At 41.9% G+C, this 20,052-nt stretch overlaps 1 protein-coding gene and 1 long non-coding RNA gene across 10 annotated transcripts in view; both read right to left on the reverse strand.

The window, feature by feature from the left end:
* Window positions 1–8,425: 8,425 nt before the first annotated feature.
* LOC124851291 lies at window positions 8,426–12,346 on the reverse strand. Its single transcript, XR_007032329.1, has 2 exons — window positions 9,777–12,346; window positions 8,426–9,679 (listed from the first exon to the last, which is right to left on the reverse strand). It is a non-coding gene; the product is annotated as an uncharacterized LOC124851291 (long non-coding RNA).
* A 1,115-nt stretch (window positions 12,347–13,461) lies between these two features.
* ipo8 (importin 8) overlaps window positions 13,462–20,052 on the reverse strand; it is a 94,020-nt gene continuing 87,429 nt past the window's right edge. For 3 of the 9 annotated variants that reach the window (XM_035147959.2, XM_035147958.1, XM_035147955.1), the window contains 2 exons: window positions 15,123–15,252; window positions 14,702–14,861 (listed from right to left, as the gene is read on the reverse strand). In XM_035147959.2, the coding sequence (XP_035003850.1) occupies window positions 14,855–14,861; window positions 15,123–15,252 (137 nt within the window). In that variant the 3' untranslated portion in view covers window positions 14,702–14,854. The other 6 variants (XM_035147961.2, XM_035147960.2, XM_035147963.1 and 3 more) reach the window with 4 other exon arrangements.

Consider the following 20,052-nt stretch of genomic DNA (forward strand, 5'->3'; position numbering starts at 1 on the left):
GTAGCCAGGCTGACAGAGAGTCACGGCTACATTCAATCCAGTATTTCCACATCCCTGAATAGCAATATCTTTATGAACTTCTTTAATGATAAACTTCTAACTATTAGAAATAAAATCTACCATCTCCTTCCCTCAATTGATGCTATTGATCATCAATCAAAGAAATTGCAGTAACAGCTGAGAATCCTACTAATTATTGAGACAGCTTCTCTCTGATCACCCTTGATCAGCTGACCTCAATAATCTCATCGTCTTAACCCGCAACATGTATCTTAGATCCAATTCCTACAAAGTTGCTTAAATGAAATTCTGCCCTTAATAAATAGTACTTTATTGAATACAACCAATCTATCCTTATCATCAGGATATGTACCACAGTCCTTTAAGCTAGCCTTAATCAAACCTTCTCAAAACGCCCACCCTGGACCCGGAGGTTGTAGCCAGCTACAGACCGATATCCCCTTCCTGTCTAAAATCCTTGAGAAGGTTGTAGCCGATCAACTGTGTGAATTTCTCCAGTGAAGCAATGTTGCAGTGCGTGTTATCAGGTAAGGCTCAGGAGGCGTACTCCGCGCTGAGTATTGCTGATAGTAAGATCTATGAGATGGTTAAAGCTGCGGTGTTAAAAGCATACGAGCTGGTGCCTGAAGCATATCGCCAGAGATTCAGATCATGGGAGAAATCAGGTAAACAGACCCACATGGAGTTCGCCAGAGACCTAAACACTCATTTCAATCGGTGGTGTAATTCACTGAGCGTGGACAGTTATGGCGATTTGTGTAATTTAATCGTTCTGGAGCAATTTAAAAATACGGTACCCTCTCAGATAGCTATGTATTTAAATGAGCGTAAAGTAAAAACCGCGACGGAGGCTGATGAGTAAGTACTGACGCACCGCGGGTACAGTGAGTACAGGGCTCCAGATGATACTGGCTCCCGAGGGGACGAGCGTAATTTCCGCACGGCGGGTAAACGCTGGCAAGAGGCAAGCAACCCGCGTACTTATAAACCAGAGAGGTCCCCGCGCTCTCAGCTGCAGTTTGATCCGAATAAAGTGTGTAATTATTGTAAAGGAAGAGGACATTGGAAAGCCGAATGTCCTATTAAATCAGGGGCTAAAGGTGGTTCTGGTCGCGGACATGTGAGGCCCGTTGCACTGACGGCTCCGGTCAGAACACTAAGTCCAAGGGGTGTTAACTCTCACTGTGCTATTCCTTCCTGTGTTGATGCTCCACGTGAACAGGTGAAGCCTTCAGGTGAGCATACCCAAGTTAAATCTGATTATTCTGCTTTTGTGTCTGATGGTCAAGTGTCGTTAGTGGGCAGTAATGTAAAGGTGCCAGTGAAAATCCTGAGAGATACTGGAGCTTTTGATTCATATATTCTGAGCTCTGTGCTGCCGTTTTCTCAGCACACTGACACTGGAGATTACATTCTGATGCAGGGAATGGGTTTGACTGTGTTGCCTGTTCCAGTGCACAAGTTAGCACTGGACTGTGGCTTGGTACAGAGGGAAGTAGCCATGGGGGTGCGCCCTGCATTGCCAATCCCAGGCGTGGATATTATTCTGGGGAATGATCTGTGTGGTAGCCGTGTGTGGGCTAGCTGTCTGCCATCTCCGGTGGTGACATCCTCTCCTTCTGTCACTACAGAGTCGGATGAGAGTGCAGAGTGTTTCCCGGATGTGTTCACGGCCTGTGCAGTTACTAGAGCTAGGTGCCATGAGAAGGCAGAACCTGAAGTCGAACAGAGCATGACAGAGGGGACTGGAACCTGCTCTGTGTCCGTGCCTGACTCTTTGTTATCAGTTTCTCACACCGTACTGGCAACTGAGCAGCAAGCTGATCCTTCACTTAGTGGGCTATTTGAAAAAGTGCTATCAGATGCTGATGTGAAGAGTGCTGCTATTGGTTATCTGTGTCAGGATCAGTTGTTGGTGAGGAAATGGGTTCCTCATGGGCTTAACTGTGTCGGTGATCCGGTTTTTCAGGTTGTGGTTCCGTCGAAGTTTCGCGAAGAGGTACTGAGGACCTCACACGATCAGTTGGGACACTTGGGTGTTCGTAAAACCTATGAATACATCCTCAGATATTTTTTCTGGCCAGGCATGAAGAAGGATGTATCTCGCTATATTAAAACTTGTCTCACCTGTCAAATGACCGGTAAACCAAACCAGACCATTAAGCCGGCTCCTCTCTTCCCCATTCCTGCCATTTCTCAGCCTTTTGAGCATTTAATAATAGATTGTGTTGGTCCCTTACCACGCTCAAAGTCGGGAAGTAATTACTTGCTGACAGTAATGTGTCAGAGCACGAGATATCCGGCGGCATATCCGTTATGCTCCATTACTTATAAATCCGTGGTTAAGGCTTTAACACAGTTTATTTCTGTTTTTGGGATCCCCAAGGTGATCCAGAGTGACCAGGGCACAAATTTTACATCCACTCTCTTTTCCCAGGTTTTGAAACAGCTGGGTGTAAAACATAATCAGGCTTCAGCATACCACGCTCAGAGTCAAGGGGTGTTGGAAAGGTTTCATCAAACACTCAAATCTCTGTTGCGTAGCTATTGTGTAGAGTTGAGTCAGGATTGGGAGGAAGGTTTACCCTGGTTGTTGTTGGCTGCCAGAGGGGTACTTCAGGAGAGTACAGGTTTTAGTCTAAACCGGCTTGTGTTTGGTCACACGGTGCGTGGACCTTTAACATTACTGCATGATGAAATTGTTCAATCTGAACCACCCCTTAATCTGCTTGATTATGTGAATGGTTTCCGGCATAGATTGTATGTTGCTGGGGAGAGAGCGAGGGACAATTTAGCATCTGCTCAGAGGAAAATGAAAAATATTTATGACCGTAAGGCCAAGACTCGCAACTTCAGTCCAGGTGACCAGGTTCTGGCTTTGTTGCCACTAGTGTGTTCACCGTTTCAAGCCAAATTCCACGGCCCTTTTACAGTTTTGCGCAAGTTGTCTGAGCAGAATTACCTGCTGTCTACGCCAAAACGTAGAAAGTCAACTCAGCTCTGCCATGTAAATCTCTTAAAGCCTTATTATACTCGTGAGTCGCCATTTTGTGAGAGTGTGCCGCAACACACTGTGAAACCTGTGCTAATGACAGACACTGTTGGTAGACGCTCACCTGCTGCTGAGATGTCTGTACAGGAGGAAGATGGAGTGGTTCCACCCGATGAAAGCCGGCTGCGTGGTCGGTTGAAAAATTCAGAGTCACTACGTGATTTGGGTTCAGTATTTGGCCATTTGTCCGGTGAACGGTCTGCTGAGTTGTCTGTTTTGCTCAACAACTATATATGTTTGTTTAATGATGTTCCAACTTGTACACACTTGTTGGAGCATGACATTGATGTAGGTGATGCACAACCAGTCCGCCAGAGGTTTTACAGGATATCTCAGGAAAAACGTACGGTAATGGAGAAAGAAATAGTGTACATGCTAGACAATCGCATTGCTGAACCGTCAGCTTCCAGCTTGTCGTCCCTAAAGTCTCTAAAAGTAGAGTAGGAGCCAGAGCTTTCAGCTATCAAGCTCCTCTCCTATGGAATCATCTCCCACTTTCAGTTCGGGAGGCAGACACCATCTGTACATTTAAGAGTAGGCTTAAAACCTTCCTCTACGGTAATGGAGAAAGAAATAGTGTACATGCTAGACAATCGCATTGCTGAACCGTCAGCTTCCAGCTGGGCGTCTCCGTGCTTGCTTGTGGATAAATCAGATAAAAGTCCTCGGTTCTGTACTGACTACCGTAAAGTAAATGGTATAACAAAACCTGATGCTTATCCACTGCCACGCATGGAAGACTGTGTAGATCAGGTTGGTTCAGCTAATTTTGTTAGCAAATTTGATCTGCTCAGAGGATATTGGCAAGTACCGCTGTCCCAGAGAGGGAGAGAGATCTCTGCTTTTATTACCCCATTGGACTGTTTTCCTATTCCGTGATGAGTTTTGGATTGAGGAATGCACCGGCAACTTTCCAGCGCCTTATGAACATGGTAGTGTCTGGGCTGGAGGGGTGTGCTGTGTATCTTGATGATGTGGTGATTTATAGTGATACCTGGGAAGATCATGTCTGCCGAATTAAAAGGCTATTTGACCGCTTGCGTGACGCCAACCTAACTGTCAACTTGGCAAAGTGTGAGTTTGCCAAGGCCACTGTTACCTATCTGGGTAAAGTGGTAGGGCAAGGGCAAGTGCGGCCTATTCAGGCAAAGGTATTTGCAATTAAAAACTATCCAGTGCCGGCCACCAAGAAGGAGCTCATGCGTTTTTTGGGCTTGGTGGGATACTACCGAAGTTTTGCAGGAACTTCTCTTCTGTTGTTGCTCCTTTAACAGATCTGTTGAAGGCTAGAGCCAAATATATATGGTCAGGTTCCTGCCAACAAGCCTTCGATAGTGTCAGAACAGTTCTGTGCTCACCCCCTGTTCTCATGGCACCCTGCATGAACCGTCCTTTTGCCTTGCAGGTGGATGCGAGTGACGTAGATGCAGGTGCTGTGTTGTTTCAGGGTGACAGTGATGGGGTTGAGCGCCCTGTGAGTTTTTTTTCTCCAGAAAGTTCAATTCATACCAACTCAATTATTCTGTTATTGAAAAAGAAAGTCTTGCTCTGATCTGGGCGTTACAACACTTTGAAGTTTATGTTGATTCTAGCGTTCCCATTTTGATATACATTGACCACAATCCCATTACTTTTCTTCATTCCTTGCCTTGCCCTAATCGCAGATTGATGCGTTGGTTCCTTTTTCTGCAGTCCTACTGTTTGGATATTCGTCACATCAAGGGCTCTGAGAACATTGTGGCGGATGCATTGTCTCGAGCGCCTTGCTCTTGAGTATTTTACAGTTGTCTTCTCAGTCAACTATTTGTCTCCTCTGCCTCGCTTAAAAGTGCTTCTCCAGACGTCGGGAGTTGCTGGGTGGCAGGGAGCAGAGTGAGTGGACTATAGAGGTGAGTATTGTAAACTACAAAATAGAGTCAAATTGTTAAGTAAATTAGTTTGTAATATTAATTTGAGCTATTTGAGAAACGATATACCCTGATGGTATTGTTGGTACAATGGTTGGTATTACCAAAAAAACATTGGTATGTTATGTGTATGTATGTGAACCCCTCTCTTATGGGGGGTGACAACCCCTTCCACCCTCGCCTGGACACTAGGTGTCCCTGTTCTCTTTTCCCCTGAGCTGTAGGTGGGGGTGACGTCAGTATTAATCAGGGCACACCTCGGCCAGGTGTGCTGTGCCCGTTAAAAGGCCTTGCCACGTTCATCTCTGGGTCTTGCGCTCTTGGCGGGACGAGGTTGGATCTTCCTGACTGAAGCATCCTGTTCTGTTTTTGTTCGTGGACACACGTTGTGTTGTTGAGTATAATTTAATTCGTTAATAAAAACCTGAAAGAGCAACAGTCCACTTGTGTCATCTCCCTCCTTGTCACAATCCTTGAGCCGGGCTGTGACACCCTTAATAATATGGCACCATTATATCTTAAAGAGCTGTTAGTACCTTATCAACCCACTAGAGCACGGCGCTCCCAGAATTCAGGCTTACTTGTCGTCCCTAAAGTCTCTAAAAGTAGAGTAGGAGCCAGAGCTTTCAGCTATCAAGCTCCTCTCCTATGGAATCATCTCCCACTTTCAGTTCGGGAGGCAGACACCATCTGTACATTTAAGAGTAGGCTTAAAACCTTCCTCTACGATAAAGCTTATAGTTAGAGCTGGTCCAGGCTTGTCTTGGACCTGCTCTTAGTTATGCTGCTATATAGGTCTACAATGTCGGGGGACACATTACACACGGAGATTCTCTTCCCAGCTTCTCCTTCCTCTTCTCAATCCTTATCACATCAAATAAATTAATATCTCATCAATACATGTTACTGACTTGACTTCTTCCCCGGAGTCCCTTTGCCTTATCGTCCGCAGATCCAGGGCCGCGGTTGCGGCCACATTGTGGATTATGATCTGTGGATCGCGTATCAGAGATCGTGATCATAATGGCGGATTCTGTATCGTGCTGGCATCTGATAATGGTGGTGGACCACGACCGAGGTGGCAGCTGATGGTGGATCCTGATGGCGGCAGTGGACAATGACTGTGGACTATAGTGGCATCCAATCTTGATGGTGGATCATGATCGTGGTGGCTGCTGACCATAGACTATGATTACAACAAGACTGCTTGATATATAATATTTCTCCTCAGATACTCGGCCATTACTGACAATAATCCATCAATTCATTGACCTTCAGTTATGCTACAAAGTGTTTATTCTAATCAATGCAACTGATGTTCTCCTTTACACTTGACATCTATTGCACTTCTGTCCGTCCTGGGAGAGGGATCCCTCACATGTGGCTCTCTCTGAGGTTTCTACCTTCTTTTTACCCTGTTAAAAGGTTTTAGTAGTTTTTTCTTACTCATGTTGAGGGTTAAGGGCAGAGGATGTCCCACCTTGTTAAAGACCTATGAGACAAATTGTGATTTGTGAATATGGACGATACAAATACAATTTGATTGATTGATTGATTGACATCCACCCCAGTTGCTCTCTCCTCTGCCTTCTCTTTCACCCACACACCCAGACCCACTGGTAGGGGTGGTGGTACAGGTTTACTCATCTCCCCCAAATGGAGTTTTTCCCCTCCTACTCACAAAGCTTGACTATATTTTCACCAGAAACTGATCTACATCTAACCTCACTGTAACCCAACTTCATGTCTCTGACCACTTCTTCATCTCTTACGCCGGGTTCACACCGGACGCGGAAGCGCCGCGCCATTCTCAAGCACGCAGCCGCCTGGCTGTTCACACCGGACACGCATTTCTCCGCGCCGGTCAGCCCGCGATTCTGCTTTCTCCGCTTGTTGTTGTACCCGTTCAATGTCGGGGTTCGGGGGTAAATGATGATGGTCTTCATAGCCCCCCCACCCCACCCCTCTCTTTCTCTCTTTGTCTGTCTGCTTGTGTGCTTGTAGTGGATGGGCAGATGGGGAAATTTAATAATGTGAGGGGAAAAATCTGGGAAATTGAAACTCCAGGACAACAGAAGGGGAATCCAAAGTATGGGATGCATATTTGATCATTTATATCATATAAAATATGTCATTTATATCATTTAAAATCATTTTTCAGTGTGTCCTGGCGCAATACGCTCGCGGCGAGCGGAAAAAAATAGACTTGACGCCGAAACCATCGGTGCAGGGCGCACAATGTGAACAGCACAATTGAGTAACATGGGGGCAGAAAGGAGGCGCCCGGCTTTTCTTGGCATTGTGCGGCGCGGCGCTTCCGCGTCCAGTGTAAACCCGGCGTTATTTTCTCCCACTCTCTCAAACTTACAACCCTACCACATCAACACACCCTGTACCTGTCCGTTCAGAAGGTGAAACGCTGGAGTGCTTTTACTTTGAAACGGGTTCGGGAAGTGATGTAAATACGTTTGTGTCATAGAGAGATTAACATTGTGGTTCACAGCAGAATAAACTAAATAAAAAATGATCTTTCAACTGATTTTTAATGTTTATCTGATGAATTTATGTCACAAACAAATGGTTGCAACACTTTCTGTATGCCTTTTCAAAATAAAAGCACTCGAGCGTTTCCGTTGATGTAATCCATTCCCTTGTTTAAAAAGGGGTTATTATTGTGAAATATTTGCAAGAGCGGAAGATGCACGGCTTCATACTGTGTAGTACTGGTATTTATTTGAGTACAAGGGACTTCTTTCATTCAGGGCAATAATCATATTCACGGCCATATTCAAATCAAAGCCTATATGTAAAAACATTGTGCTGCAGTAGCAGCTCCTCTGCAGAACATGTTGTGGAACTGAGAAGCTACATATTTTGCATTGTAAATATTAATTGATATTAATTTGAATATTGTGCATTGAATAAAAATTCAATGCACAATATTGCGTTGAAAATTTGCACAACTGCCCTTCTTTGTGTATATTTATTTCTTGTACATTCAGCCTTTAACAGAAATTGCAAAAAATAATAAGTATGACCCTCCTAAGTGGGTTTTTTGGAAGATATAAACAAAATCACGACTGTTTGCTGTCCTGGCTCCTAAATGTCACTTACTTATAGCACTTTGTAGTTTGGCTTTCTTGAAGAAATTGTTCTTTCTTGATTCTTGTTGTTCTGGGTTTGTACCCTCATGGTTGAATGCACTTATTGTAAGTCGCTTTGGATAAAAGTGTCATCTAAATGAAATGTAATGGTAGATCTCGGCTTAAGTTTGGAATTAAAAAGTGATCTTGGGCTCGAAAAGGCTGGTGACCGCTGCTCTAAACGGTCCGTGTGGAAAAAAACACCATATAACAATACTATTGTTACATCTATATTGCATGACTTAACCACATGTACATCCTTGTGGAACATCACGAAATAATAAATTTGAAAATAAGTAGAATGCGGAGCAGAAAAAAGGAACGTCTTTTAATGAGGGGTGAAATTCTCTCCACACATCAATTATACCTGAGTTTTGGATTATACGGTTTATTTTTCTATAGAGTTGCTTTGTGAGTTGACCCCCTGTGAAGAATCCAACTTTGGACCAATTTGCTACAGGTGGCACATAGACATTCAGAAATGTGTCTTCTATCCCCTCCACCATAATGTATCTCCCCTCCCTATCTTTGGTTTCAAACTGTACAACTTCTAAATAGTACCTTCCTGCTATCATAATTGTTAGCCCTCTTCTAGGTCCAGATTTATATGAGGCTGAGAAAACTTTGTTTTAGGTTTCACATGGGCTGGTTCTGAGAGGTGAGTCTCCTGGAGAAAAACATCCCCAATCCTTCTTTCTTTTCATTTTGCTCAAGACTTTACTCCTCTAAATGGGGTTGAGAATGACATTCACATCGTGTGATACCACCTTAATTAGACCTTATGTCATTTTTTTTTGTTGATGCCTTCTGCCCTGTCTCTAAGCTGACCCTTCCCATCCCGCCAAACAGACACATAAAGAAAACCAAACGGATTCAGAACTCGGAACATAATATTGAGAAGAAAAACATAAAAAGTAGTCTATGAACTAGGGTCCTATTTATGACCCTACATGGGCTGTGATGTCACGATGGCTCTGAGGGATAACATTCCTCTGCCACTACAGAGCCCTCCATGGGAAGATATGAACGGCAAAACATGATAGTTACAGCCTAATTTTCACATGTTAAAAACAGTTTCTAAAACGCTTAGCTAGGAGTCCGAATTGAAGGAGAGATAGCAGACAGCTCATACGCTCTTACATGTGAAAGAAGTTTGATTGTTTCAAAGAACATAGTACACAAACACTTGAACTCACCATCGGGAAATTCAGTCCCAACATCTTTCATAGTCAAGAGCTAGCCCGGGTAATGCACACAGAAAAGCATGATTTTACTTCTGCTGGTCGGGCAAAGTCGTTTAGAGTCTCCTCAAAACATCCAGCTTCTCCTTGTATCCTGAACGTGGCCCGACTTTATCAGACTCTTTCCTCCGGGGAGATGAGCCCCAAGCTATGACCTTGATCCTCTCCGCCCAGGGTTAGGAATGGGTTTGTGAGTGAACAAAGAATCTCTTTAATGAAGCGCCGAGGCCGGCAGGTAACAAGCTGGGTGCCGGCTGAGACTGAGCCTGTGATCCAGTGAGCTGAAAATAAGGCAGGCTTGTGGCTCTGGCGATCCTGAGGCAAAAAGAGAAACAAGCATTAGGAGGATTCACTAGAAGCCCACAAAATAATTTCCACTAGAAGTTGTCCTTAGATCGCCGAGAGTGTGTACCACTGAAGTGACGGAACCATCTGGCGATGAGTGGAGAGAAGACCTGGGTTCTTGTAGGGCAGCTGATGAGGTGATTGCGACCAGGTGTGGGACTTGCGCCATGTGCCAGGACTGCCGCACTCACACACACTCACACACACACACACACACACACACAGGGGAGAGGGTGAATAGGAGGGGAGCAGAAAGAAAAGGGTAAACACTAGAGGAACGGCCTGAGCCGTGACATGAACAAATTTAGAGGTAAACCTCTTGTTACCATATCTTTAGTTGCCTCCTCTGCTGCGAGGTAGATACGGGTCTCATCCTGATAAAATACACTGTTTGGCAGGAAAAGGTGTCTGAAATTGTATCTTTTTCTCCCTCAGAACCCTGTTTGCCTCTGCATATTCTTTGCATTTTTTGAGAATGTCTGGGGCAAAATCACAGTCTAAGTTTAGTCTTTTCTCCTGGAAAACAAAACCCTGCTTTTGCCAGGCCGTCTTTATTATGTCCTCTTTAGTTCGGTGACTGGCAAATCTGACCAATTTCAACCTTGGCGGTTTTTTATCCTATTCACCTGCAGTGCCATGGCTAATGTATAGAAATTTGCGCATTTTAATTAATTAATGCCAAATTTGCATATCAAGGTGGCGATTGTGATGACATTAGATACAAATTTTACTGTATTCACCTGTAGTGTCTCCCCTTAAGTACAGTACATTAGCCCTTATGCCCTAACTCATTACATTAGTTAGTAGCTCATGTGTGTACATTAGCAAGACACAAGTTAGCTATATTTGTTTTGGTCTTTTGGCTAATTATCTGTAAACTGAGGCACTGGTAGCTTAGTCCTTTGTTCATCACCACTCACCTCCACACAAGCAAAGAAAAACCACCCCAACTGGGACAGGAGCTGAGAGGTGGGAGGTGCTGCCTGCCTGTCTTACGTGACTGCCGATGACTGTGTGCTCACCACTGTGCAGGAGATGTGGAGGGAAGGTGGGTAGAGCGGGCATTGAAATTCGACGTCTAATCTCCCGACCTGATATTTCAATTTTTTATTCAATCAATATATTTGTTTAACAGGGAGGCAGTGCACAAACAGGAATATAATATTCATTTATTTTTTTTTTAAATGGGCACTTTCTATCGAGGAAGAAAAAGGGCAGGGGCCCAAGCCCCCTTCGATGTCTGTGTGTGCATGTGCCAGCCGGACTTATGCCAGAAATATCAGTCTGCACTCGGCCGACTCGGCTGGACGAGACTATGCATTTCACCACGCATGATTTAGGCCACATGTGGGCCGATAGAACTTTGCTAGCTGGGCAGTTTACAGACTAACATTCTAAATATATCAGTCTAAAGATACCTCATCACTTGAGAGAATGTGGCCATCGACATTTTGATGCAGGGAGTTCTCTGTACGCTTGGGAAGGGCATTCAGTTTTTTGCAATGTAAACCCTAGGCTATACTGTGAACCTTTAAAAGGAGGCAGAGTAAAAACCAAACATCTGACACAAAGAGCAAAAGAGAGCAGCCATCGCTAATAGACTAGCTTGCAGAGGTGGGAAGTAACGAAGTACAAATACTTCGTTACTGTACTTAAGTAGATTTTTCACATATCTGTACTTTACTTGAGTATTTATTTTCCTGACGACTTTTTACTTTTACTCGATACATTTGAATGCAAATTTCTTTACTTTCTACTTCTTATATTGTCAAAACTGGCTTGTTACTTGAGCAGCGGAGGTTGGCGCAACGCGTGCCTTTACGCACGGCTCACCTCTCTCTCGCTCACTCGCGTGCCCCCTGCCTCGGGAGATGCACAGGCCCGGCGGCGTGTTTGCCGTCGGGGAGGCAGCGCGAGACCCTAAGCGTCCGGAGGTTGGTCGGGCTGCCTTGGTCGACCGGGGTCGAGCAGGCTGTACCGGTAATGATCCCACCTTCAGAAACTTTGTTAAGAGTTTTACTTCCTCTAGATAGTTTGAAATTTTGATCGTCTTCTCGGCGCTCCGCCAGGGCCGTGACCAACTCTGGCAGGGCCGATCCGAGGACCTCACTAAACCATCCAATGGGTAGTAGCGATGTGTGTACAAAGGGCAGGGACTTAATCAACGCGAGCACATTCCCCATCCATTTATTCCCTTTAGACTTATCCAGATGCTCATGCAGGAGCTCGGTTCAGTTCAGTCTTTATTATTCTGTCTGAAATTTGGCCTGCAGCAAAACTGATTTTTTCTTCTCTGTACTAGCACTGTCCAGGTTGTTAACAAAAGAGGAAAACTATCATATTTTGTGTGCCTAGAACCTGTTTCCTTTTGCTGAGTTATCATAAGGGGCATTGTGTATCATTCCTGCTACTGATTAGAAAGTGAAAGGTCCATGTTTAGTGATATTTACAGAATTCTTTAGTGGTTATACTGTGGTCTATTAGTGTTCTTAGGCAGACACAAGATGCACTTGTTTATGCTGTTGTGTTGGTTCTTTGTTGTCCCTAGAAGTTCAGATGCACTAGTCCATTGCTATTTGAACCTCAGCATCTGGGCTTAACAATTTGTAAAATTATACAGAATATTTATATTTTTGTTATAATTTTTCAGTCAGCTGAAATAAAGCCTGAAGAGAACAAATTTGGGTTGTTTTGTGTCTGTATAGACTATAAAAAGCACTTTGCATTTTTAATTTTGGTACTTGTACTTTTACTTTTGATACTTAAGTACATTTCAACACCAGATACTTTTGATACTTAAGTAAATTTAATATGAGCTACTTTAAGACTTTGACTCAAGTCATTTTCTTATAGGTGACTTTAACTTTTACCGGAGTCACTTTCAGGTAAGATATCTGTACTTTTACTCAAGTATGGCTTTCAAGAACTTTATACAACACTGCTAGCTTGCTAGCCTTGGAGAGCTAACTCAAAAAGAGAAATCCGACATCTTTTTTACGAGATTACTTAATAAATCCTCCTGTTGACTGACAACAAATATTGTAAAAATATTATTAAATTATTCTTCCTTTGATTTGGCAGTTGACTACGGTTGCCTAGACACAGACATTGTCTACATCTAATATTTCAATAGGTCTATACATTACACTGAATCATAACGCTAGTTAAGCATTTTGGACCTTTAATTGATGAAATTTTCTCTCTCTGGACCTCTGGATTGAATACCCTGCATTAGCGGTTGCATGTCAGTTCATCTCAATAAACAGATTCTGCATTTGAATATGCTGAATTTGAAGGTGAGGGACAAGATTTTATGGCACACATTGGCTGAAAGGCATTGACTGTCGGCTTTTCAATTTATCTGCATTCATTTGCAAATAGCTGTTAACATAGATTAGCCAAAATGTCATCAGGCCTTAAGGCACCTCCAAAGTACTGTATCTGTTTGCGTATGATACATGGTGATGGCTCTACATGGTTTGGGGGCATGCTTAATGTTCTTATTTGTTGACCTTTGACCCAAGCGGCATTGTCCTTTGTGGGTGCAGCCCATAGACCATATATATAGTTTTCCAAGTTTAAATTTTCCGACTGCTATTGTGTAGCTCCAGATGTGCAAGATGGCGGCCATCGTATATGTGATATTGTGGCTTTATTTCTTTATACTGGGCGGAAGTGGAGGAACGTCGTAAATTTTTAGATAAAGTTTATGGTCCAGCCAATTATTATTGACCACTGCTTGAACTGAGAGATGGACAAAAAACAAATTTATTATGTTTCAGATTTTTAAAGAGCTGTACATTAACAAAAGTGGTTCAATATCAGACCAGCAAAAACAGACATTTGCTCTGCAATATATCAGCTGCAATTGCAACCCAGTAAACAAACAGCTTGAGTCTCTGAAATGTAGCAATCTACAGCTAGCAATAATAACATTGTTGCTAAAAATACTTAATATATTCTTTGTCTATAAAAATGTTCATGACAAATAGTGAATAGTTGTAGTTTTTATGTTTCCCTGCAAGACTAATAACAATGACATCAGGCTCAGCTGTTCTTTGTGTTTATTTTTTATCAAACAAGACTTATTTGAACAGCCATATTAGTGGCTTTGTGAGACTGTATTTAGACACAATGCTTCTTGGGGAAACATCAAAGATATTTAATTAAGGTAGGAAAAGAAGGATGGAATAACAAGAATAACACAGGAAATGATACATTATTCTTTTGTTTCTTAAATTAGCTCTGAAAAGTGTTACAAAACAAAAACCAGGGTCGAAAAGAAAAACTAAAAACTGCTTCTTCCTAGACATCCCTCCCATTTTACATTTAATTTGTCTGTGGTCATAGTTGGTGGCCACAAGTCTTGGACCTCATTCTTCTCAATTGTCTGCAATCTGTACACAAGGCCCCCCCCGACAGAAATCAGGCTCTTTTTTTTCTGGATAGGCCCTCACCTCATGAGATGATAAAAAGTTTTCAGATACAGAGAGATTGAAACAAGTGCTTACAGTACATACAAATGCACATGTTGAGGTTTTATTTTTTACAGTTTCTCGGACCCACACACGCACACACAAATTACTTGGATCAAAGGACTGCACTGTTCAAGAACATAAATGCTGGTCAAAGACATTTATAATTATAATGCAAATCTTTCACTGAAATCTGCGTGCACACACGCACACACACGCAGGATAGCAGTCCTGTTCTAGTCATTGAAATATTCCAGTAGTGGATGTGGTTCTATACAGTGCACTAGGACTCAAACTGCTATAATGCCAATCCAACCCCTGGTATTCATCCAATTCTGATTGCCATCTGGAACCTGGTTTTGGTGGGATCCATTAAGGTATGATCTTATCTGGACTGATATCATTCAGAAAAGACTGAAATTAAATTCAAGTTAGGTCAGACCAGCTGCTCTCTTTCTTCGGCCCCCTTCACTGATTCTGCAGTTCATCTGTCTCATCAGCACTCTGAAAACACATCAAGATACAATACAGTATATTTTGTAATACTTCTCTACTCACTCTGTTACTGGTAGTCATTCTAAATGTCTAATACAGAACTCCAAAAGGGACAAAAGATGGGAGGAAACAAAGTGAGTTGTCAGAAATAGCTCTGCATGATCTGACAAAGTGCTCACCACCTGTGGATAAAAAACATCCAAATCAAATCTTTTTAAATCGTTGTGTTTACTGTAAGGTAATTTATATAGACATCTTACCCGTCTTATCAACTGAAAACATTAAAAAGTGTCTGAAAAAACTGAAGGAATAGCTTTGGGAAAATACATATTTTACTCTCAACCCGTCAGGCCAGGGTTCTAGTTAAGAAATATCTGTCAGATCCCTTTCCCTCTGTTCCAAACTAAATCCTTTCCTCCTCCTTCTTGTGTATTTCCACTCACCATTGGCCCTTTGTGGCAGTGCTCCTACGCTGCTGTGAGATGCTGTATATCTCCTGCAGCTGTTTCTTCTGGTCATCACTGAGTGGACCAGTCAGACTCTGGTACCAGGCTGCATCACTGTTCTGCACCCCTAATACATACAGGGACAAAGATAAAGTTTATAATGTTAAGTGTTTTGGTGCAAAAAATCTTAAAGATTTGACAGCTGACAATAAATAAACCACAATCTAAAGAAAAAGTGAGAAGGGGCAATTTGTGGTGACAAAGTATCTTGCCCACTTAGGCATTCGGAATGGGGAAGACTGGGATTGGACCACCGACCTTCTGGTTAGAGTATGAAGCTCATTGGGCCTCATTTACTAACATGTGCGCAGAAATGTTCTTACTCTCCGCAGAAAATAAGTGTGTGCGCAAAATCGCCGCTGGATTCATGACACGTGCACACCAGTCAATTTTGTTCTAACCATCATGCGTATGTTTGTGAATCAGAATCATTCTAAATTGACAGGTGCGTAGCTGCTCTCTGCAATTAGCATACTGCCACTCCTCTATTTCTCCATATAAGGACGTCTGTTTGTCACGAAGAGAGCGGTGTGCTGAACAGTTGAAGTTATAAGAGATGGTCCCAAAAGGTAAAAAACACAAGAATCTCACAACAGCAGAAATTGAAGGCGTCGGAGGTGGAAGACACAAAACACACACTTTTCTGTAGCGTGTCTTCCGGAGTGACGATGTTTAAAAAGAATGAAGCTTGGGCTGCAATTACTGAGGCGCTGAATGCTGTACACTGCTGAGCACTAGAGCTGTGGACATTTCTCTAAGATGCATCACGACGTGGACTCCATCTGAATAATTATAGTACCACTGCTTCAGGATCAGACACTCGTCAAAGGTCCAGTCGTCCTGTGTCTGAGTCTCTGTCGGAGTCTGTTCCCTCATCACTCCCCCTCTGACCTGCGCTCACTTTACACTTTAACAATAAACACTGATCACAAGTTATTAGGACACGTACAGGACTGACATTTACTTTGTGTTTGTTTGATTCTCTCTAGAGTTTATGAGACACATGTTTAAACCTGCTACACAACACGATACGTAACGTGACGCGCACAGTCAGGACATCAGGGTTAAAGGGACCGGAACGACCCGGAGTCATGATCCGACATCATCGATGAATAACTGAATACATGTGATTATCAGTTTGCGTGTGAAGAGGGACAGAGACGAACACATACACACTCCTGCAGACAAAAGAGTTCCTCCCACAGATTACGACTTAACGCAGTGTTTTAACTTCATTGTTTCAGAAGAAGCGACGCCCCGTTTATCCAGAAACATAAATATGAAGTCAGCAGGTTTTTAGAGAGATGATGAGGATGAAAGGACGTAAATTTCATAGTTTTTTAATACATTGGGTAAATGAATTAGTAAATTAAGTTTTTTCTGTCTATCTACTATTTTTATTTAAATAAATGGAGTTTTAATATACTATGCATTTAGTCAAAAGAGGGTGTGTTTAAATTTTCCAGGACCTTCTGGCCTTCATCATTTGTGTGTACGCATGGTCTAAGGAAGTTCTAAATTTGTTCACAGGGTACGAACAAATTTGGGTACTAACATATTGATGGATCCCAGAACTCAACCTGTTTCATGAGACAAACTGCCCCCTATATGAATAACAAATTATAGAAATCTGATCAGAAGCAAACACTTAAAAGTGTGTGTGCATTTGTACTAAGTCCAATGATCACCAAGGTTTTTTGTACTTAATACTTGTGTAAACATAAAAGAAAGTTGACGTGCTGCAGAGAGTTCTTACTTCCAGTATCTCTGGTGTTTGTGTATTGACTATCTTACCCACTGAGGCTAGGTTCCAGCAATATTTATACCGGTACTTGTAATAAATGTAGTTTATTTGCCAGGATGGAAGTGAGGATTCGTCAACTGATATAGCTGTAGTAACGACATAGGACTGAATCAGTCAGAGGTCACAAAAGTGATGACATGTACAGCCACAAGTCGTCATTTCACCGCTGGCTGTCGTGGTGGTGTCCAGAAAACAATGTGGGCTACCTGGTCCCCACCCCCACCCCCCACCCATACTATTATATTCCCCGAAGCACAGGTTAAGGTAGAGGGTTCGCAGCCATCTTTAAATCAGATTTATCTATCAACCATCAACCTAAAGGTAGTTTAGCTCATTTGAAAGCCCTATCCTTTGCCTCCAAAATCCAAGCTTGAAATCACAAAAACTAGTTGATCTAGTTATTACATATCGTCCACCTGCCGCTTCCTCAGAATTTTTTGCTAAATTAGACATTTCACCTGAGGTAGTTCTCAGCACAGATAAAATAATTATGGTAGGTGATGTCAACATTCATGTTTGTGTTGCTAATTACAGCCTTGGTTCTGCATTTTATTCATTAATAGGCTCAATTGGTTTTATTCAACATGTTAATAAAACCATTCACTGTTTCACCCTTATTCTGACATATGGCATTGCACTTGAACATTTTATGTTTCTCCAAAACCTCCTTCTGTCTGACCATTTTTTCATTCAATTTACAATTATTAACTCCACCCGTTTTAGACAAAAATTCTATTATAGCCAGTGTTTATCATATAATACTGTAAACAAATTTAGGGAAAGTATTCCTCTGATATTTACAGCTACGTGTCAGTAAAATACAGGAAAGTAATCAAAACTTCACTCCGCTAGTTGATGACTTTCTTCATAGTACAACTGCCTCATTGCGAACAACCCTTGACACTGTCGCCCCTTTGAAAAAGAAGGTAGTAAATCAGAGGTTAGCTCCATGGTATAATTTACAAACAAATGCTTTAAAACAGACATCACGGAATTTGAAAAAGAAGTGGTGTTCCACCAATCAAGATGATTTTTGCCTAGCCTGGAAAGATAGCATGATAAGTTACACGAAAGCCCTCCCAAGTGCCAAAATCTCCTATTATTCAACATAGATTGAAGACAATATGAACAATCCCAGGTTCCTCTTCAGCACTGTAGCAAGGCTGACAGGGAGTCAAAGCTCTGTTTAAAAGTGGCAGCTTGTTAATACGGGGTGCTGGGGCACCGCCCCCTCCAACATCTTGAGGGAAAAAAATTCTATATAAACATAATTTAATTAGATAATGTAAATAGATAATAGATACTCGTACAATGCACCTGGTAGACCGTAGGCACCTGTGAGCATTTTATAGAAATTGTTTTCAGATTGTTTAGTTTCTGTCTAAATACATATACTTCCTTTTTCCGTGTAAACGCTAGAGTTCACGCACTCAAAACATGTGCAAGTGGCAGAAACAGACTTCCACTGTTGCACAGCAGAGAACGAGCATCCTTGGCAAGCAGAGGACAAAATGATACCACGTGCAAGACACGTGCGACCAAAATTACAGAAAGAGTCTTCAACATCCAACTTTGTTCACCATTGTTCATGTTTACAGTTTTATGCCTAAGTTAAGACAAGAAAGGAAAGAATATCCATCCTTGTTCACTTTTTTTCCATGGTGGGCAGTTTAAAATGTCAGCTCTAAAATCTAAAGACTTAGATATCTTCTCATTTCTGCTATGTGCACTGTCTTCTCCTTTGCTATGCATTTCCAGCCCTTACTAGCCTCCCAGTAAAACAGTGCTTTCCAATAAAGTGGGAGTTTTCCAAATTCATAACACATTAAGTATCACTTTGATGAATGAGAACATTATTACATAGTGTAAAAGCAGCTCACTCACTCACTCACTCACTCACTAAAATCAACTTGCTTTATTAGCATGAGTAAGTATTCAGTAGTGTTCAAAAGCAGTATTCAGTATTTACTCTCATTTGTCTTGTCTTTTAGAGAATGTGTGTGAAATGGAGATTCACAGCTGCTTGGTGATTGGGTCTTTAGGTCAAGATGTAGCCTTTGCTGATTCGTCAGGCTCCTATCACATGCCCCCCTTTCAGAAGAAAACAACCAGCATTTGCCTCAGCTACTAGTGGAGAAGGCGACATGGATGATCCATTCCAAGTGTTGCTGACACTGTATCTTTGTTAACAGCTCTTGTGCAGTTAAATTCTGTATTTGACAATTCTACAACTGCTTAAATCCATAGGAGACAAGGTATTATTCAAGTAATTTCTGTGTACAGCAGTGCATGTATGCCTTCCTGTTTACAACGTTAGCGCATGCACAGTGTACACGAGTAGTCACGTGATATGCGTTTTCCAGCGTTATTTTAGTACAGCTTCTATATATTTCCTCTTTTAGACTTGTTGTTAGCGCCACTATTTTAGTTCTAAAAATTGATTATCAGTTTTTAAGTATTGTTTTTATAATATTGTCATAATTTTTTTTGAAATGTATTCCCATTGTAAGGCTACCTGATTGCACTGTGCTGCTCTCCACCCGATTTTAAAAAGAATAATTGTTCTCCCTTTTTACAAAATAACATTTCCCCCTAAATTAATTTAATACGCACACCCCTCCCCCACCTTGTTACACATATATACACATATCTATACATACACTCATACATATACAATTTAAAAGAAAATACAAATTAAATTATAATGCTTTTTATATAGATACTACTTATCAGTGTCTTTTAATTTGACCAAATTACAAGGATACCATTCTGTTCCCAGCAGATGGGCATTGAAATTCTTTCTACCTTTTAGAAGTACTTGGTCTATATACATTTTGCCATGATAGTGCTATCATCTGTTTTGCCTGTAGCAAACATAAATCCAAAATTTTTTGCTTTTCCTTCCTTTATTTATGTTCTTTTGAATAGCAACCTAAGATGAAAAGCTTGAGCTCCATTGTTAATTGTATCGACAAAATAACTATTATATCTTTTACCTCTGCCCAGAACCTTTTGTATTTTATCACATTCCCAGACATAATAAAAAAAGGTTCCCTTGGATTG

This window comes from Hippoglossus stenolepis, chromosome 22 (genome assembly GCF_022539355.2).
Source record: "Hippoglossus stenolepis isolate QCI-W04-F060 chromosome 22, HSTE1.2, whole genome shotgun sequence".
Lineage (NCBI taxonomy): Eukaryota > Metazoa > Chordata > Actinopteri > Pleuronectiformes > Pleuronectidae > Hippoglossus > Hippoglossus stenolepis.